General features: G+C 47.0%; 1 protein-coding gene across 1 annotated transcript in view; it reads right to left on the bottom strand.

Moving 5' to 3' along the window:
- The window catches only part of ZMAT2 (zinc finger matrin-type 2), a 95,411-nt gene that overhangs the window by 11,341 nt on the left and 66,825 nt on the right, over window positions 1-17,245 (bottom strand). Inside the window, exon 5 of the mRNA XM_063928791.1 lies at window positions 2,450-2,595. Within this exon, the coding sequence (XP_063784861.1) occupies window positions 2,450-2,595 (146 nt within the window). The remainder of the gene's footprint in view (window positions 1-2,449; window positions 2,596-17,245) is intronic.

Below are 17,245 nucleotides of genomic sequence, written 5' to 3'. Positions count from 1 at the left end.
TAGTCCCTCGCTGCAGTGAGTCTGTTGCCAGCAGATCTCACTGTAAAATAAAAAACCTAAAATATACTTTCTTTCTAGGAGCTCAGGAGAGCCCCTAGTGTGCATCCAGCTCAGCCGGGCACAAGATTCTAACTGAAGTCTGGAGGAGGGTCATAGTGGGAGGAGCCAGTGCACACCAGTAGTCTAAAGCTTTCTTTATAGTTGTGCCCTGTCTCCTGCGGAGCCGCTATTCCCCATGGTCCTTACGGAGTCCCAGCATCCACTTAGGACGTCAGAGAAATAGGGGAGAGAGGGGAGAGGATAAGAGAGGATGATAGACTGTCTCCTACGGGTGTGCGGTTGGAGGATAAGAAGCATATGGGGGACAGGGGATTCTGGATGTGAAGGCGGTGATGGGGGAGAGATCTGACTTCTCATTGATTCAATCCCATGAAGTGAAAATGTAAGGAAAGTCAGTGACGGTGAGAGAAGGGAAGGGAGGGGGGGGGGGGTCATTTGTATGTATTCTATTTTACTACCCTGGCAGGTCTGTCTATCAAATAATCCTGGTCATAATAATAATCCATCTACACATTATAAGGACACATGCACCACACAGCTTCAGACTGGATGATATAAAGCCCTCTATGGTCGCAATACACCTTAGTGACCAGACTTCATTTCATGTCATAGGATTTCTTAGGCTCACTGGGAAATCTAGATTTTGTAATTGAGCTATACATAGCATCCAACACCAGGTGGCCAGAGGGACTATTCCTGACTACTACAGACATCCGTCACCAACCTCCACAATAATATGCAGTGAGGCAGAGGCACCTGACCGCAAGAGCCGCAGGCCAGCTGCCTTATGACCACATAAAAAGGAGACTGTGTAATAAATTATATTCACTCTTCCACAGCCACGTGTGTGCATGCTTGGTAGAACCTCAGATGCCATCCTGTCAGACTCCTGCGAGACGGAAACTGAATGAGAGAGAAAAAAAAATTCTGTGGCTAATGACCTGCCTGCCCAGGGCTATTTGTGCCAGCCGACACTGTTCTGCTAACTGGGGAGGGAGCTTTATAGGATGGCCAATAAGCCAGGTGGTGGAGGCTGGGGGGATTTAACCATTAAGGCCCAGATTGTGTGAGGTGGTAAGAAGAACGTGGGGGAATTTTAATTGTGCCCGTTATGCACCAATTCCCTTCAATCACGGAAAATAACACTGGGATCATAGAGAATGTAAACAGATAGATGGGTTCATCAGAACTCTGAAGATCAAAGCCAACGTCGTCTTCTTGCTGGGACTTTTAGTTCAGCAATATTAGCATGCGGCCATGCTTCCCTAAAAAGCACTTGTCACCTATGCAAAACGTAAGTTTTCACTAACGTTTCCATAATTATTAGCAATGAAGGGGATGTTTTTAACCTACCGACACTCGGGGTGCCAGTCACCGGAATCCCAGCGCCGGAACACTGACATACCGTAGGTAAGTATTGGGATCACTGGTGGTACCTGTAGGGTCGTTAGGCAATAGAGGGGGGGAAGGAGGGGGGGTTAGCCCTAGCCGCCATCCCCCAGTGTCTTAGCCCTAGCCGCCACCCTCACAGTCTTAGCCCTTGCCGCCACCCTCACAGTCTTAGCCCTTGCCGCCACCCTCACAGTCTTAGCCCTAGCCGCCACCCTCACAGTCTTAGCCCTAGCCGCCACCCTCACAGTCTTAGCCCTAGCCGCCACCCTCACAGTCTTAGCCCTAGCCGCCACCCTCACAGTCTTAGCCCTAGCCGCCCACCCTCACAGTCTTAGCCCTAGCCGCCACCCTCACAGTCTTAGCCCTAGCCGCCACCCTCACAGTCTTAGCCCTAGCCGCCACCCTCACAGTCTTAGCCCTAGCCGCCACCCTCACAGTCTTAGCCCTAGCCGCCCACCCTCACAGTCTTAGCCCTAGCCGCCACCCTCACAGTCTTAACCCTAGCCGCCACCCTCAGTGACTTAGTCCTAGTCGCCACCCTCACAGTCTTAGCCCTAGTTACCACCCTCAGAGACTTGGTCCTAGTCGCCACCCTCAGAGACTTGGTCCTAGTCGCCACCCTCAGAGACTTGGTCCTAGTCGCCACCCTCAGAGACTTGGTCCTAGTCGCCACCCTCAGAGTCTTAGTCGCCACCCTCAAAGTCCTAGCCTTAGCCACCTCCCCAGGTAGATTAGGGTTAGGTATGGGACTGGCTAAATAATTGCCCCGTCCTCTGTCGGCATTCTCAGTGTCGGAATGCCAGTGTCAGTCATGCAACCGCCGGCATACTGACAGCCAGGATCCCATACCGAACCCCGCAATGAAGTATCCTTGTCAATTGACAGGCTCGTCCATATCATTAAGAACCCCCCCAAAAGGGCTGCTTCTACTGTGAGCAAGCAACAAGTGCTCAGTAACCCATACACACGCTCCACGGGCTGCGTCTCCCCCTCTCACCTCTTCCCTCAGTTCCTTCATCCTTTCCTCAAAGTCATAGTCCTTTTGTTTTTCTTCCATTTTCTTCTTATTCACTTCAAAGCGCTTCTTGACTTGATCCAGCGTCGAGCGCTCGACTCTCATGGACATTCCCAAGTTCCGCTGATCTGAAAGGCAAGAGTCATTGTAAAATCAATAGCCGTTCAGGTGTTCAAAGTTCTTTAAATCCTGAATGTGTCTGCACAGCACCGCTTGTACAACATTCTACGGAGCGGTTTCGCTGAGGGGCATTCCATTCATCTCTGGCCAGGAGAATTAATGGCAAGGACACATCTAATTCACTGGAGAACCTGCTAAAAAGTTGGTAGTAGGAAAAGATAAAGAGGCAAAAAAAGAAAAAGAAAAAAAAGAAAGAAAGACCACCTTTGCCCGGCCCAACAATGCAAAATGATTCATAATGAATAGGGCTATTACAAAATCTTACATGGACATAATAGAGCAGAACTAAACAAACAACTGTTCGGGAGTCACTGACAATTCAATTTAAGCGATTTGTATTCTTTGCGGATGAACAAATTGGGATTCCGTTCCTCTTAGTAGCACTTTGCAATGAATAATTAATTCCAAAAAATCTATGCATTACCTCACAACACGCAGCGAAAGGGTAAAACTAAATTATGAATGACAGTAAGCTATTTAAATTAGTTTGCCAGGTGTACTTCATTACATCACCTGTAAAATCCTTATAGTAATAGGTTTAAAGTTTTTGTTTTTTTTTGAAGAGAGAGAATCCCGCAGAGACCTAAAAAGTCCCAGCATAAGTAGGAATGGAAGCGTTCAGGTGATACCCAACCATATGTCTGCAATTAACTTTTAATTTGCTTGTGTTTGAAGTGCTATATTATTTAGGACCTGGATGGGCAACATAAGCTGCTCAATAACACCCATGCACTGCCTGTCTTATGGCGCTGGAGCATTAATTACAATTTAGATCACTTGCATTCTATTAACAACTCCCCATTAATGACATTTTACGCAAGCCGAGTTTTATGGCGTAAGAAGAGGTTTTGCGGAGGAGCGAAGCAGTGGTTAGATAATCTCAGAGTTGGCATAACCGGGATGCAGACAGGATCCTGGCTGTCTGCATCATGGCAGTCAGAATACAGACGCCGGAAAACAGACCTTATTCTGAATGCCGATACCGGCATCCAGAACGGGTACACCATCCTGATGCCGGAATACCTACAGCCGGGATCCAGAATGAGGACAGACCAAACGAGGACAGGTTTACGCTGCGCGGGGGTGGGGGGTTAGGGTTAGGCTGCGGGGAGGGCGGGGGTTAGGTCTAGGCACTCCCCTTGCAGGGTTAGGCTGCAGGGGTGGGGGGTGGTGGTTAGGGTTAGGCAACAAGGAGGGAGGTTAGGCTGCGGGCAGGGAGGGTTAGGGGGTTGGGGAGAGGGGGGAACACCCCTTTCTCACCGCTGTCGGCTTTGGAAACATTGGGATCCCAGCATCGGTATTACTACTGCTGGGATCCTGTGCGCCGGCAAATCATACTGATCCCGCATAACTGTCCTGCATTTGTAAATGCACATGGGAGCTGATCCAGATGTGGCTGGAGGTGCAATCACTTCTGATTACATGGAAGTAGCAGCGATGGTCTGTATGTTACCGCAGCAGGAGGCGTCTGATATGAGAAGATGCCTCCTGCTTTTATTAGTGATCTAAAATGCATCATCACGGATGACATATGACATCATCAGCCGGCTGCCTGCCTCATGGGGTCGCGCAAGCCGGCCAGTGCAGTTCCTACGAAGAGGCCAGGAAATCTCTGCCATCTAATGGAGATCCTGGCCTCGGCACACCTCCCAAAACAGAGGTGACATCAGTACTTTGCAGCTTGCGCCGCAGATCCAACGGGACATGAATCAGGTCCATTGCTAGCCCAGAAAGAAAGAGACTGGAGAACTTACGCCCAAGTCCTGCTGAAGAGACATGTAATACACTGCAGCCAAATGGTGCGAGTACTTCTTGGGGTGGGTTTGAATAACGTGTCTTGTGTCTTGAATCGTGCTTGGACTCATAACCACCCAGCAATATGAGTCAGGACCCATCATACGAAGAGTGTGGAACGGATTTAGCTAATTGCCATTCATTAATTATACCGTTGTTTGATCAAAGAAACTATGAACAACAACAAAGGTAGTAGTTGATTAACACAGGATTAAAATGCAAGGGGGTCCCTTCCGGTTATGCGTGCCTGATTATACTAATTGTTCTACTGATGCGTGATTACACACGTATTGTGCTAACCTGTTCCATATGGCACCATGCATGGCACACTGGGAGACCACCTACTTGCATGTACTTTGTAGGCTGTATGTCAGATTCAGAACAGATTTGCAGCACTACAAAGATCCACTCGCTTCTCCGCACAGTTCAAGAGGCCTCCAGACTAAAATCTCCAAAAACAGACTCAAGACATGCCTGTTTAATCATACATTTCATTAATGAATACCTCCCAACAGTCCCGCTGTCCTACCTGCGGGCTGTAAAGCCATGTGAAGGGGACCGGAGGGGGGGGGGGGGGGGGGGGGAGCACACGCATAGCATCTATTCACAGGGGTTTATTATGAAATACCTATAATCAAATTCCCGACGGTCAACATACCGACAACAGTTGACAGGCGGTCAAAATCCCGCCATTTAAAATGTCGACTGGTCAAAAAGTCAACGCACTTTTTTAAATGGTGTGTATGTTGACATGGACACCATATAAGTGCACAGCGTCCCCTTGCAGCTTCGGGCACGGTGCCTCGCTGCTCACGGCACACTATTATATTCCCCCTCCATGTCCACTGGGATGGTAAAGTATGAACAAGTCGATTTCAATGAAAAAAAAACATGAAAAACTCATGTTGACTTTCTGACCTCTCGACATTTAAATGTTTGGATTTTGACCTTGTCGGTATTTTAAATTTCGGGATTTTGACCGTAGGTAAACTGACCGCATCTCATTCACAGTGCAAGGAAGAGAAAGCATGGGGGGGCATGCCCTCGCAGTGATGCAAAGGGGGGTTTCCCGTGAGGCTCTGCCCCCTTTCCCATGAGGCCCCGCCCCTTTTTGGGATGGTCCACTTTCGGTCCTGATTTTTGCAAAGTCAATGTATGCTAACATCCCTTTAGTCACTAACAAAAAAAAAACACAACCAAAATGCTTAGTTCTCTCCTCTGTTAAGTTTGTTTTGTAGCGCGCATGTTTTTTAACTGCAAATAAAAAGCACTTTGAGTAAAAAGTGCTAGATAAATAGCTATTATTTATTTGAGAACAACAAATGCTCCTTTCAAATATCCAAGGGCTCCTTTCAAATATCCAAGGGCTTCGTGAGTTCATTTTGTACAGTGTTCCATCTTTAATCACAGAAATATTAAACCTCAAAAATCCAGTTATAATTACTTCCAGGTAAGGTTAGGAACATCATCCTAGGCCTTATGGTGACCATACACTTGTGCGATGCCCCGCAAGCAACATCATGGGGCATCACACCTGAACTGCCAAAGTGATTACCATGCAATCATGCGATAGATCGCATGGTAATCACGTGATGGGCACATCATCACCGAGTGGCGCGCATCGCAGTGCGATATATCGCATGTGTTTTTAAAAACACATGCAATCACACTGCGATGCGATAAATATTAAGTGCAGCACATACTATTTTGAGGTGCGACATTCGACCAGCGTGCCCGTGCATCGCGTCTCAAGGTACCTAAAATGTGCATACAATCCTTCGATTTATCTCACAGATGCGGTCGAAATGGAAAGATAGTACCGGATATCTCACAAGTCTATGGGCTACATGAGATTGCCAAACATGCAATATGGCCCCTGAGCAGGCAACTGGTCGGACTGTCAGCCTGCTCATATGGGTGGCCGAACAGCACAGGGTCGACCAAGGTCCCAAGACTAGACTGCGCTATGCGCCCACCCGCTGAGGGCTAACTGATGACTTCACGCGATTTTCCTTCCTTTCAAACCATTTGGATTGGTCAAGATGAAACCGGAGTACACGGAGAAAACCCACGCAAGTACGGGTAGAATATACAAACTCCACACAGTTAGGGCCATGGTTGGAATCGAACCCATCACCTCAGTGCTGTGAGGCTGAAATGCTAACCATTACACCATCCGTGCTGCCCACAAATGGAGGTCACAAATGATTACACAGCAATTGTACTAAATATAGCGAAGGAGTAATCGGTCACATCACCTAATGCCTATTCTGTATACTAAAATATTCGACGAGAGCAGGTCCTTTATACTTGACACGTATTCCATATATAGAACACAAAAATACAAGCGACATAACACTGCGAGTACAAAGGTTCTGCCATTGTTGGATAAAGCGTGCCAAGCTCTGATGGGTAAAATGTACTGGCACTGCGGGATAGAAGCAGCTGGATACTACAGAGCACATATGTGCGGTCACAGCTGAGTATAATACAGCAGGATCTGGTGGGTGCAATTGCTGGGCACGGTGGCAGCTAATAGGCCCTTTCCTATCCCGGTCACTGCGAGACAAGTTCTGCTGATCATTACTGGGTAATTTAGTGAATTAGTATTTGTAAAATGCGGCTATAGAGGAGGAAAGGGATAAAGACTATTTTGCATAGAGGCGGTCACCTTTTCTTCTCTGGCGCAGCGGAACATTGCTCCTAGGCTACATAAATCAAAATGCAAGTTTTGGGCTTAGTCATTTCATGTATTTTGTTAGAGAATGGATAGGAAAAGCATTGATGGCTCTGGTACACATAAGTGGCACCAGCTAAGACTTAACTGCTGTATTCACATAGCTCCCTCCTTTCCTTCACTCGGACTATCCACACTAATAAACCAGCAGCTGCTCCGGGCAACGCCACATACAGAACATTCTGTAACAACTGCAATATCATCAACTCAAGCTGACTAAACCTGTAAACATCACTGCGATGATTGACACTGTCTGCCGACACTGGAGACCAAACACATTCATAAATAACGTCGGACTGACTGCACAGAAGAACTAAGGACTGTTCCCCTAGATCGGGGGTAGGGAACCTGTGGCTCTCCAGTTGCTGTGGAACTACACATCCCAGCATGCCATGCCACAGTTTTGCTTTTAAGGCATGCTAAAACGGAGGCAAGGCATGCAGAGATGTGTAGTTCCACAGCAGCTGGGGAGCCGCAGGTTGCAGACCCATGCCATAGATACAGGGCAGCATATTTATAATAATGCAATACTAAGGGGAACATTTACAAAGCAGTGATAAGAGCGGAGAAGTGAGCCAGTGGAGAAGAACCAATCAGCACTGAAGTAACATCTATAATTTGCATACTATAAAATTATACAGATCTGCTGATTGGTTGATGGGGCAACTTCTCCACTGGCTCACTACTACACTCTTATCACAGTTTAGTAAATGTCCCCCTTCTCCATCCTCTGCTGCTCGGACATCGCCAGTGACCAACCACGCTGACCCTCAATAGTGCTACGCAGATTCACAGAAATGCAATATCCTACAATCTATCAGACAGACAACACTAACATGCATACTCAGCCCCTTCTTTGGTACAAAAAATAAATAAAATAAATGATATCTACATCTCTCTCTCAGACACTCTGTTTCGCTCTCTCCATCTCTCTCTCTTTCTATGGGGGCAATGCAATCATTCTGACGAAGCTGTTACAATGAGAACCCTACAGAGCTAGCCAATTGTTTGGGCTCGACCTCATGACTTCAGTAGTGTTCACTCTAGGCCAGGCATTCCCAACCGCGGTCCTCAAGGCACACCAACAGTGCAGGTTTTAGTGATATCCAGGCTTCAGCACAGGTGGTTAAATCAAAATAACTGAGGTACTAATTAAGTCACCTGTGTTGAAGCCTGGATAACACTAAAACCAGGACCGTTAGTGTGCCTTGAGAGCCGAGGTTGGGAAACACAGCTCTAGGCTGTTTTAGCAGGGCGCCGTGCCCTGCCCGATTTTTTTAAGGCAAAACCCGCCCTGCCCTTTCTGCGGCGCCCTGCTAAACAGCCTGCCCGCTTCCTGCTCTCCCAGCGTGTATAGATGCCGTGCGCATGGCATCCATTCATGCTACGGGAGAGCGCTTGGGGGAAGCCCAGGACCTCCATAGGTGCTAGGCACGCCCCCTTTAGTGACGCCGCCAGCCGCCCACGCCCCCTTTGGTGACGCCGCCAGCCGCCCACGCCCCCTTTAGTGACACTGCCGCCCGCCCACGCCCCCTTAAGTGATGCCGTCAGACGCGTGCACAAGTGCCCCCACAGACCAGCGCCCTGCCCTCAAAAATTCCTAGGGGAAACACTAACTTCAGTTTGCAGCCTTCTAAGGTGATAAGCGGAAACCAGCAAAAAGTTGTCTGGGTGTGCTAAACAGGACTTGACACTGCTAAACCCGGTGCATTAGGGTGCGACAACCATGATAAGTAATGCAGTTGCGCTTGATCGACAAAAAACAACCGAATTAGCGCACACTTATTACCACCCAAAAGCAATTGAATTCCCCTTTATATATCTAGAAATAGAGGTATGTATGTATGTATGTATGTATGTATGTATGTATGTATGTATGTATGTATATATATATATATATATATATATATATATATATACACACACACACACACACATACATTTGTTTTAATTATTTTTTTACTGCCAGTCTTTAACCCTTTATGAGCCATTGTAGGTTCCTGGTGTAACCCAGTGACAACACTGGTAAAGTAGATGAAAGACGCCCCAAGTAAACATAAAAATTATATGCTTTGGTCATTTTGGTTTTTAGTACATAAAGCATTGTAGCTGGTACACCAAAACATTGCAATTTGTTATTTTGATACTCTAGCACCTGCCGGAAAGTGTTTACAGTATTTACATACATTTACATAGACATTGGGATTTGAATGGCAACCGTCATCACAATACAGTCCATGGAATACATTTTTCAATAATATCCATTTAAATGGACAAGTGGTCATAAAGGGTTAAATGATCTGTAACCCCAGACATAGCCGTTTCTTGTCTGTGTCTAGCACAGGGGTATGTCTATGCTACAGTAGGTGCAGCTTTAGGTTCTCTGTACCGACTCTCATATATATTTAACTCCGATTAAATTGTAAAAATAGATTTTTAATCGCTCCTACCCTGGCACAAAAAATAAGATTTTAAACCTACCGGTAAATCTTTTTCTCGTAGTCCGTAGAGGATGCTGGGGACTCCGTAAGGACCATGGGGAATAGACGGGCTCCGCAGGAGACATGGGCACTTTAAGAAAGAACTGAACTCTGGGTGTGCACTGGCTCCTCCCTCTATGCCCCTCCTCCAGACCTCAGTTAGAGAAACTGTGCCCAGAGGAGATGGACACTACGAGGAAAGGATTTTGATAATCCAAGGGCAAGATTCATACCAGCCACACCAATCACACCGTATAACTTGTGATATACTATCTAGTTAACAGTATGAAAACACAACATAGCATCGGTCCAAACCCGATGAAACTATAACATAACCCTTATGTAAGCAAAAAACTATATACAAGTCTTGCAGAAGTAGTCCGCACTTGGGATGGGCGCCCAGCATCCTCTACGGACTACGAGAAAAAGATTTACCGGTAGGTTTAAAATCTTATTTTCTCTAACGTCCTAGAGGATGCTGGGGACTCCGTAAGGACCATGGGGATTATACCAAAGCTCCCAAACGGGCGGGAGAGTGCGGATGACTCTGCAGCACCGATTGAGCAAACAGGAGGTCCTCCTCAGCCAGGGTATCAAACTTGTAGAACTTTGCAAAGGTGTTTGACCCCGACCAAGTAGCAGCTCGGCACAGCTGTAATGCCGAGACCCCTCGGGCAGCCGCCCAAGAAGAGCCCACCTTCCTAGTGGAATGGGCCTTAACCAATTTTGGTAACGGCAATCCTGCCGTAGAATGCGCCTGCTGAATCGTGTTACAGATCCAGCGAGCAATAGTCTGCTTTGAAGCGGGAGCGCCAACCTTGCTGGCTGCATACAGGACAAACAGTGCTTCTGTCTTCCTGACTCTAGCCGTTCTGGCCACGTAAATTTCCAAAGCCCTGACCACATCAAGGGACTCGGAATCCTCCAAGTCACGCGTAGTCACAGGCACGACAATAGGTTGGTTCATATGAAAAGATGAAACTACCTTAGGAAGGAATTGAGGACGAGTTCTCAACTCCGCCCTATCCACATGAAAAACCAGATAGGGGCTTTTATGTGACAAAGCAGCTAATTCCGAAACTCGCCTTGCAGAAGCTAAGGCTAACAACATGACCACTTTCCAAGTGAGGTACTTCAATTCCACCGTTTTGAGTGGTTCAAACCAAGGTGATTTAAGGAACCGTAACACCACGTTAAGGTCCCAAGGCGCCACCGGAGGTACAAAAGGAGGCGGAATATGCAGGACTCCCTTCACAAACGTCTGTACTTCAGGATGAGAAGCCAATTCTTTTTGGAAAAAAATGGATAAGGCCGAAATTTGAACCTTTATAGATCTTAATTTCAGACCCAAGTTCACTCCAGTTTGAAGGAAGTGAAGAAGACGGCCCAAATGGAATTCCTCCGTAGGAGCATTCCTGGCCTCACACCAGGAAACATATTTTCGCCATATTCGGTGATAATGTTTCGATGTCACATCCTTCCTGGACTTAATCAGGGTAGGAATGACCTCCTCCGGAATACCCTTTTCCGCTAGGATCCTGCGTTCAACCGCCATGCCGTCAAACGCAGCCGCGGTAAGTCTTGGAACAGACAGGGCCCCTGCTGCAGCAGGTCCTGTCGCAGAGGAAGAGGCCATGGATCTTCTGTGAGCAACTCTTGCAGATCCGGATATCAAGTCCATCGCGGCCAATCTGGAACAATGAGGATTGTTCTCACCCTTCTTAGTCGTATTATTCTCAACACCTTGGGTATGAGAGGCAGAAGAGGGAACACATAGACCGATCTGAACACCCATGGTGTCACCAGGGCATCTACAGCTACCGCCTGAGGGTCTCTTGACCTGGCGCAATATCGTTTTAGCTTTTTGTTGAGACGGGACGCCATCATGTCTATTTGAGGCAGTCCCCACCGACTCACGATCTGCGCAAAGACTTCCTGATGAAGTCCCCACTCTCCCGGATGCAGGTCGTGTCTGCTGAGGAAGTCCGCTTCCCAGTTGTCCACTCCCGGGATGAACACTGCTGACAGTGCGCTTACATGACCTTCCGCCCAGTGAAGAATCCTGGTGGCTTCTGCCATTGCCACTCTGCTCCTTGTGCCGCCTTGGCGGTTTACATGAGCCACTGCTGTGACACTGTCCGACTGAATCAGAACCGGCCTGTTGCGAAGTAATTCTTCCGCTTGACGCAGGGCGTTGTATATGGCCCTCAACTCCAGGACGTTGATGTGGAGACAAGTCTCTAGACTTGACCAGAGACCTTGGAAATTTCTTCCCAGTGTGATTGCTCCACAACCTCGGAGGCTCGCATCCGTGGTTACCAGGATCCAGTCCTGAATGCCGAACCTGCGGCCCTCTAGGATGTGAGCACTGTGCAGCCACCACAGGAGAGATACCCTGGCTCTGGGAGACCGTGTGATCCTTTGATGCATGAGTAGATGAGACCCGGACCATTTGTCCAGTAGGTCCCATTGAAAAGTCCTCGCATGGAACCTGCCGAAGGGGATGGCCTCGTAAGATGCCACCATCTTCCCCAGGACACGTGTGCAGTGATGTACCAAAACCTTTTTTGGCTTTAATAGGTTCCTGACCACAGCCATGAGCTCCTGAGCCTTTTCCATCGGAAGAAAAACCTTTTTCTGGTCTGTGTCCAGAATCAGGCCCAAAAAGGTCAGACGCGTTGTAGGAACCAGTTGGGACTTCGGAAGATTGAGAATCCAACCGTGCTTCTGTAACGTCTTCACAGACAGTGACACGCTGTCCAGTAACTTCTCCCGAGATCTCGCCTTTATGAGGAGATCGTCCAAGTATGGGATAATTGTGACACCCTGCTTGCGCAGGAGCACCATCTTTTCCGCCATTACCTTGGTGAAAATTCTCGGGGCCGTGGAAACCCAAACGGCAACGTCTGAAATTGGTAATGACAGTCCTGTACTGCAAATCTCAGTAACGCCTGGTGAGGAGGGAAAATCAGAAAATCAGCAACTGCTGGCGCCCAAGATGGCTGCCTCACCTTTTGTATGCTCCTGATCATCTCCATAAAACAGCTTAAATTCACCACAACTGACCTATGAATCATCATAAATATCCAAGGACTTATCTTGAACTTGTACTACTCTACGCGGACATTTCATCAAAACCAACGGATTGCATTCCTGCGCTGAGATACACACTGGATTGAATCCTGGACTGAATCCTCTGCATATCTCCACTGAGAAATCCTTCAGTTTAGCAGCTGCTGTACTCTGCATTGGACATTACCCAGATAAGGTACTGTGGATTACAACCTAACTTTGGCTACATCCAGCCCCTCACTTAGACATCATCCACCTCTGTTCTCTGAGCTACAAATAACTGACTTATTGCATTAATCTACTAATATCAGTATATTCAGGCTCTGAATTGCTGAAGGCTCACTGTTTAAAATCAGGATCCATTTCCAGGACATGTTATCACTTCTACCCCCACAAAAAAAAAAAATCAACTTCAAAGGCCTCTCACACTGAGACTTTTCACACCTACACAGTAGGAATTGGCTTCTAACACCTTTTCAAAAGGCTGCCTATCCTAGGATAATTGACTAAACCAGCAGTTATTTTATTTATTACTTGCTTCAAATATACACAATAGGTTATAGCAATAACTTTGTTCATAATCCCATTATAATTTTGGATCACATACCGAATTGGGGGAAAACAAAACACAAAAAGGAAAAACAAAAAAACAAAAAACAAACACTGCTTTCTCTCCCTCTCTCATCATCATATGCAGTTCAAATTTATAGTAATCTGTCATTGATGACCAAATGTATACGTATTGCTCCAGCTTCATTCTTTCACTCCGCCCACCACGCTCTGCAGTTCCTATCACACCATCACAGGCTTCTATTCTCCAATCCCTTGGCATTTTAAAAAGAAAACACAGGCGCATTCGTGGGAAGCGAGCAGGCCGGAAATGTATTTCCCCCGGTAACCATCTAAGTCCTTTGACCACCTGCTCACCCCCATACTCAAAGAACAATCAAATAGAAGTGATACCCAAAAGACGGCCCTGTGTTTGGAAGGACAGAACTGTCTACTCTCACTTTGTGACCCCCATACCCAGAGCTCCTGCACTTAACATAAAGAAAACTGAAGGCCCTCTGGTATGCCCAATCAGGTCAGTCCTTTGTAATGCCAGATCTATAAGAAACAAGACTGCAACAATTGCTGACCTTATTGAATCTGCAGATCTAGCCTGTATTACAGAGACCTGGCTAGATGAAAATGCAGCACCTATATTGGAGGCTGCAGTCCCAACAAACTACTCTGTCATCCACAACCCAAGACTGGACCGCAGGGGTGGCGGGGTGGCTATCTGCTTCAAAAAAGAACTTAAACTTAGGGTCCACCCTATTGAAACTACTCGCTCATTTGAGTGCATTGCTGCCCGGAGTTCGACAGGATTAGGTTTCAGACTACTTCTTATTTACCGGCCACCTGGAGATGGACAGATATTTCTACAAGAAATTGCAGACACTGTTGCTGGCCTGGTTCTGGAACATCAAAGATGGCTCATCCTCGGGGATTTCAATGCATGGGTGGATGATGAGCTCTCACGCCTTGGCCAAGACCTCCTGTGCACAATGAATGGTCTGGGCTTCACACAGGTCATTCCCTCTGCCACACATAAAAGTGGTCACACTCTCGACCTCGTCTTTCAGATTGGATTAGAGGTCACTGACCTAAAAATAAACCCAGTCATCTGGTCAGACCACTACTCTCTCTGGTTCTCAGTTGCAACCCCTCAAATAAAATCTCTGCCCGTGGAGTTGACCAGGTATCGTCCAAGGAGGGGTATGACTCCCCAGGCTCTTGCAGCAAATCTGGATCTCTCTGCTATACAGGGTGCCTGTGAAGATCCCTGTTCCCTAGTCCGTTATTATAATAGGGATGTTATGGCTGCAATTGATATTATCGCCCCTGTGCGTTTAAGACCTCGTAAACCACAACGTCAAGCTCCATGGTTCGACAACAGTGTTAGCGAGCTCAAGAAAAGGGGGCGTAGACTGGAAAGACGATGGAGGAAGACTAACCTAGTGGATGACAAAATAAAACTAATAAAGCATAACGAAGAATATCAATCGACAATCACTCGTAAGAAAGCACAGTTCCTGTCAAATGAGATCACAGCAGCAAACAATAGGCCAGCTCAACTTTTCCGCACAGTGGAGATGCTTTGCAAGCCAGCATGCCTGCAGACTGATGAGACCCTCTCCCAGGCAAGATGCAACGAGTTTGCAAACTTCTTTGCAGATAAATTATCCACCATCCGGGCTGGAATCTCCACAGTGCCATCAAAGGAGTGCCAAACTACAAAGCCCGCCAATATAAGCTACCTGCCTTCATGGACCAGCTTTGATCCAGTGGATGTAAAGGACACTGCTGAAATTGCTCGGATTTTGCGTCCCACCACCTGTGATCTGGACCCAGCCTCAACCAAGCTTCTAATAGGTTGTATGGATATAATTGGTCCTGTCTTTACAAAAATTGTTCAATGCTCTTTGCAGACAGGCATTTTTCCTGGACCCCTAAAGGAAGCAATTGTTAGACCGCTTCTTAAAAAACCTAATTTAGATCCCGACTGCATGACCAACTACAGACCGGTATCAAACCTTCCTTTCCTAGGAAAGGTTATTGAGAAAGTCGTTGCAAATCAACTGGAAACCCGCCTGACAACCCATGATATTTATGATCCATTTCAATCAGGATTCAGGAGAAGACATAGCACTGAAACAGCCCTGGTGTGTGTGTTAAATGATCTTCTGATGGCAAAAGACAGAGGTGACTGTTCAATATTAATCCTTCTGGATCTCTCGGCAGCATTTGATACCGTGGACCATGGGCTTCTGATTGAGCGACTGATACATTTCTGTGGTCTGGATGGCACAGTCCTAAGATGGTTCAAATCATTTCTCACAGGCAGATCACAGAGAGTATCATCTGGATTATACTCATCACCACCAGTGTCATTGCCATGTGGTGTCCCACAAGGTTCTATACTATCCCCCATGCTTTTTGCAGTATACATGCTCCCATTGGGCGAAATAATCAGGCGCCATGGCCTGGTCTACCACTGCTATGCAGATGATACACAACTGTACTTGTCCTTTGCTCCGGGCACTGATAACCCAATAGCAACCCTTAATGGCTGTCTAGCTGAACTACAGGAGTGGATGAGCGCCAGCTGGCTGCGACTGAACCCGGATAAAACAGAGGTCCTTATGATACGACCGCAACATCAAAGGACAAGACTGCAGCATAGCCAACCAACTGGACTTACACTCGGGGATTCAGAATTACAGACCAGTGATCGTGTGCGGAATCTTGGCGTTGTCCTGGATGGTGGCTTGACACTTAAACATCAGATATCAGCCACAATCAAATCCTCATTCTTTCACCTGAGGAACATAGCCAGAATCAAGCACTTAATTCCCTCAGATGATATGCCAAAAGTCATACATGCATTTGTATCATCTCGTTTAGACTACTGTAATGCCCTCTACCTTGGTCTCCCAGCAAAAGAATTGCAGCGCTTACAGCTGGTGCAAAACACAGCTGCCAGGCTATTAACCAACCAGCCCCGTTCTAGCCACATAACACCCATCCTCTACTCCCTTCACTGGCTGCCTGTACGATGGCGAATCATCTTCAAGATTGGCTTACTGAGTTTCAAAGCATTACATGACCAAGGCCCAAGGTACCTGAAACAGCTTCTGACCCCATACTGCCCCACTCGATTACTGCGATCTGTAGATGAAGGACTTTTAGCAGTACCTAGAATCTACCGTAATTCATCTGGGGGTCGAGCTTTTAGTCATGCGGCTCCGACTCTATGGAACTCACTTCCCCGCACAGTGCGAGAGGCCCCAACTATAGAATCCTTCAAAAGTAGACTCAAGACTTTTCTGTTTACTCAAGCATTCCCATAATTGTCCCTTTTAGTATCTTCATGCTTCTGTATTTTATGAAAATGTACTTCATTATTTTCTGTACTATATTATGCTATGTATCTGTTAAGCGCCTTGAGTCCTATGGGAGAAAGAGCGCTATATAAATAAAATTATTATTATTATTATTATAAGGTATGCATCCTTTATGTCCAGGGACACCATCCAATCCCCCCCTTACAGGCTGGCGATGACCGCTCTGAGCGATTCCATCTTGAACTTGAACTTCTTCAAGTACAGATTTAGGGATTTTAGATTCAAAATGGGTCTGACCGAACCGTCCGGTTTCGGGACCACAAACAGGGTAGAGTAATACCCCTTTCCTTGCTGGAGAAGAGGAACTTTGATTATCACCTGTTGAAGATACAATTTTTGAATTGCAGTCAACACTAACTCCCTCTCTGACGGAGAAGCTGGCAGAGCCGATTTGAAAAACCGTCGAGGAGGCACCTCTTCGAATTCCAGCCTGTATCCCTGAGAAACAATCTCTATTGCCCAGGGATCCACCTGTGAGTGAACCCAGACCTGGCTGAAAAGTCGAAGACGTGCCCCCACTTGAGCCGACTCCCCCAGGGAAGCCCCAGCGTCATGCGGTGGATTT

This window comes from Pseudophryne corroboree, chromosome 6 (genome assembly GCF_028390025.1).
Source record: "Pseudophryne corroboree isolate aPseCor3 chromosome 6, aPseCor3.hap2, whole genome shotgun sequence".
Taxonomy (NCBI): Eukaryota; Metazoa; Chordata; class Amphibia; order Anura; family Myobatrachidae; genus Pseudophryne; species Pseudophryne corroboree.
Note: the sequence above shows the minus strand (reverse complement) of the source record. Positions and strands in the feature narration are given on the sequence as shown.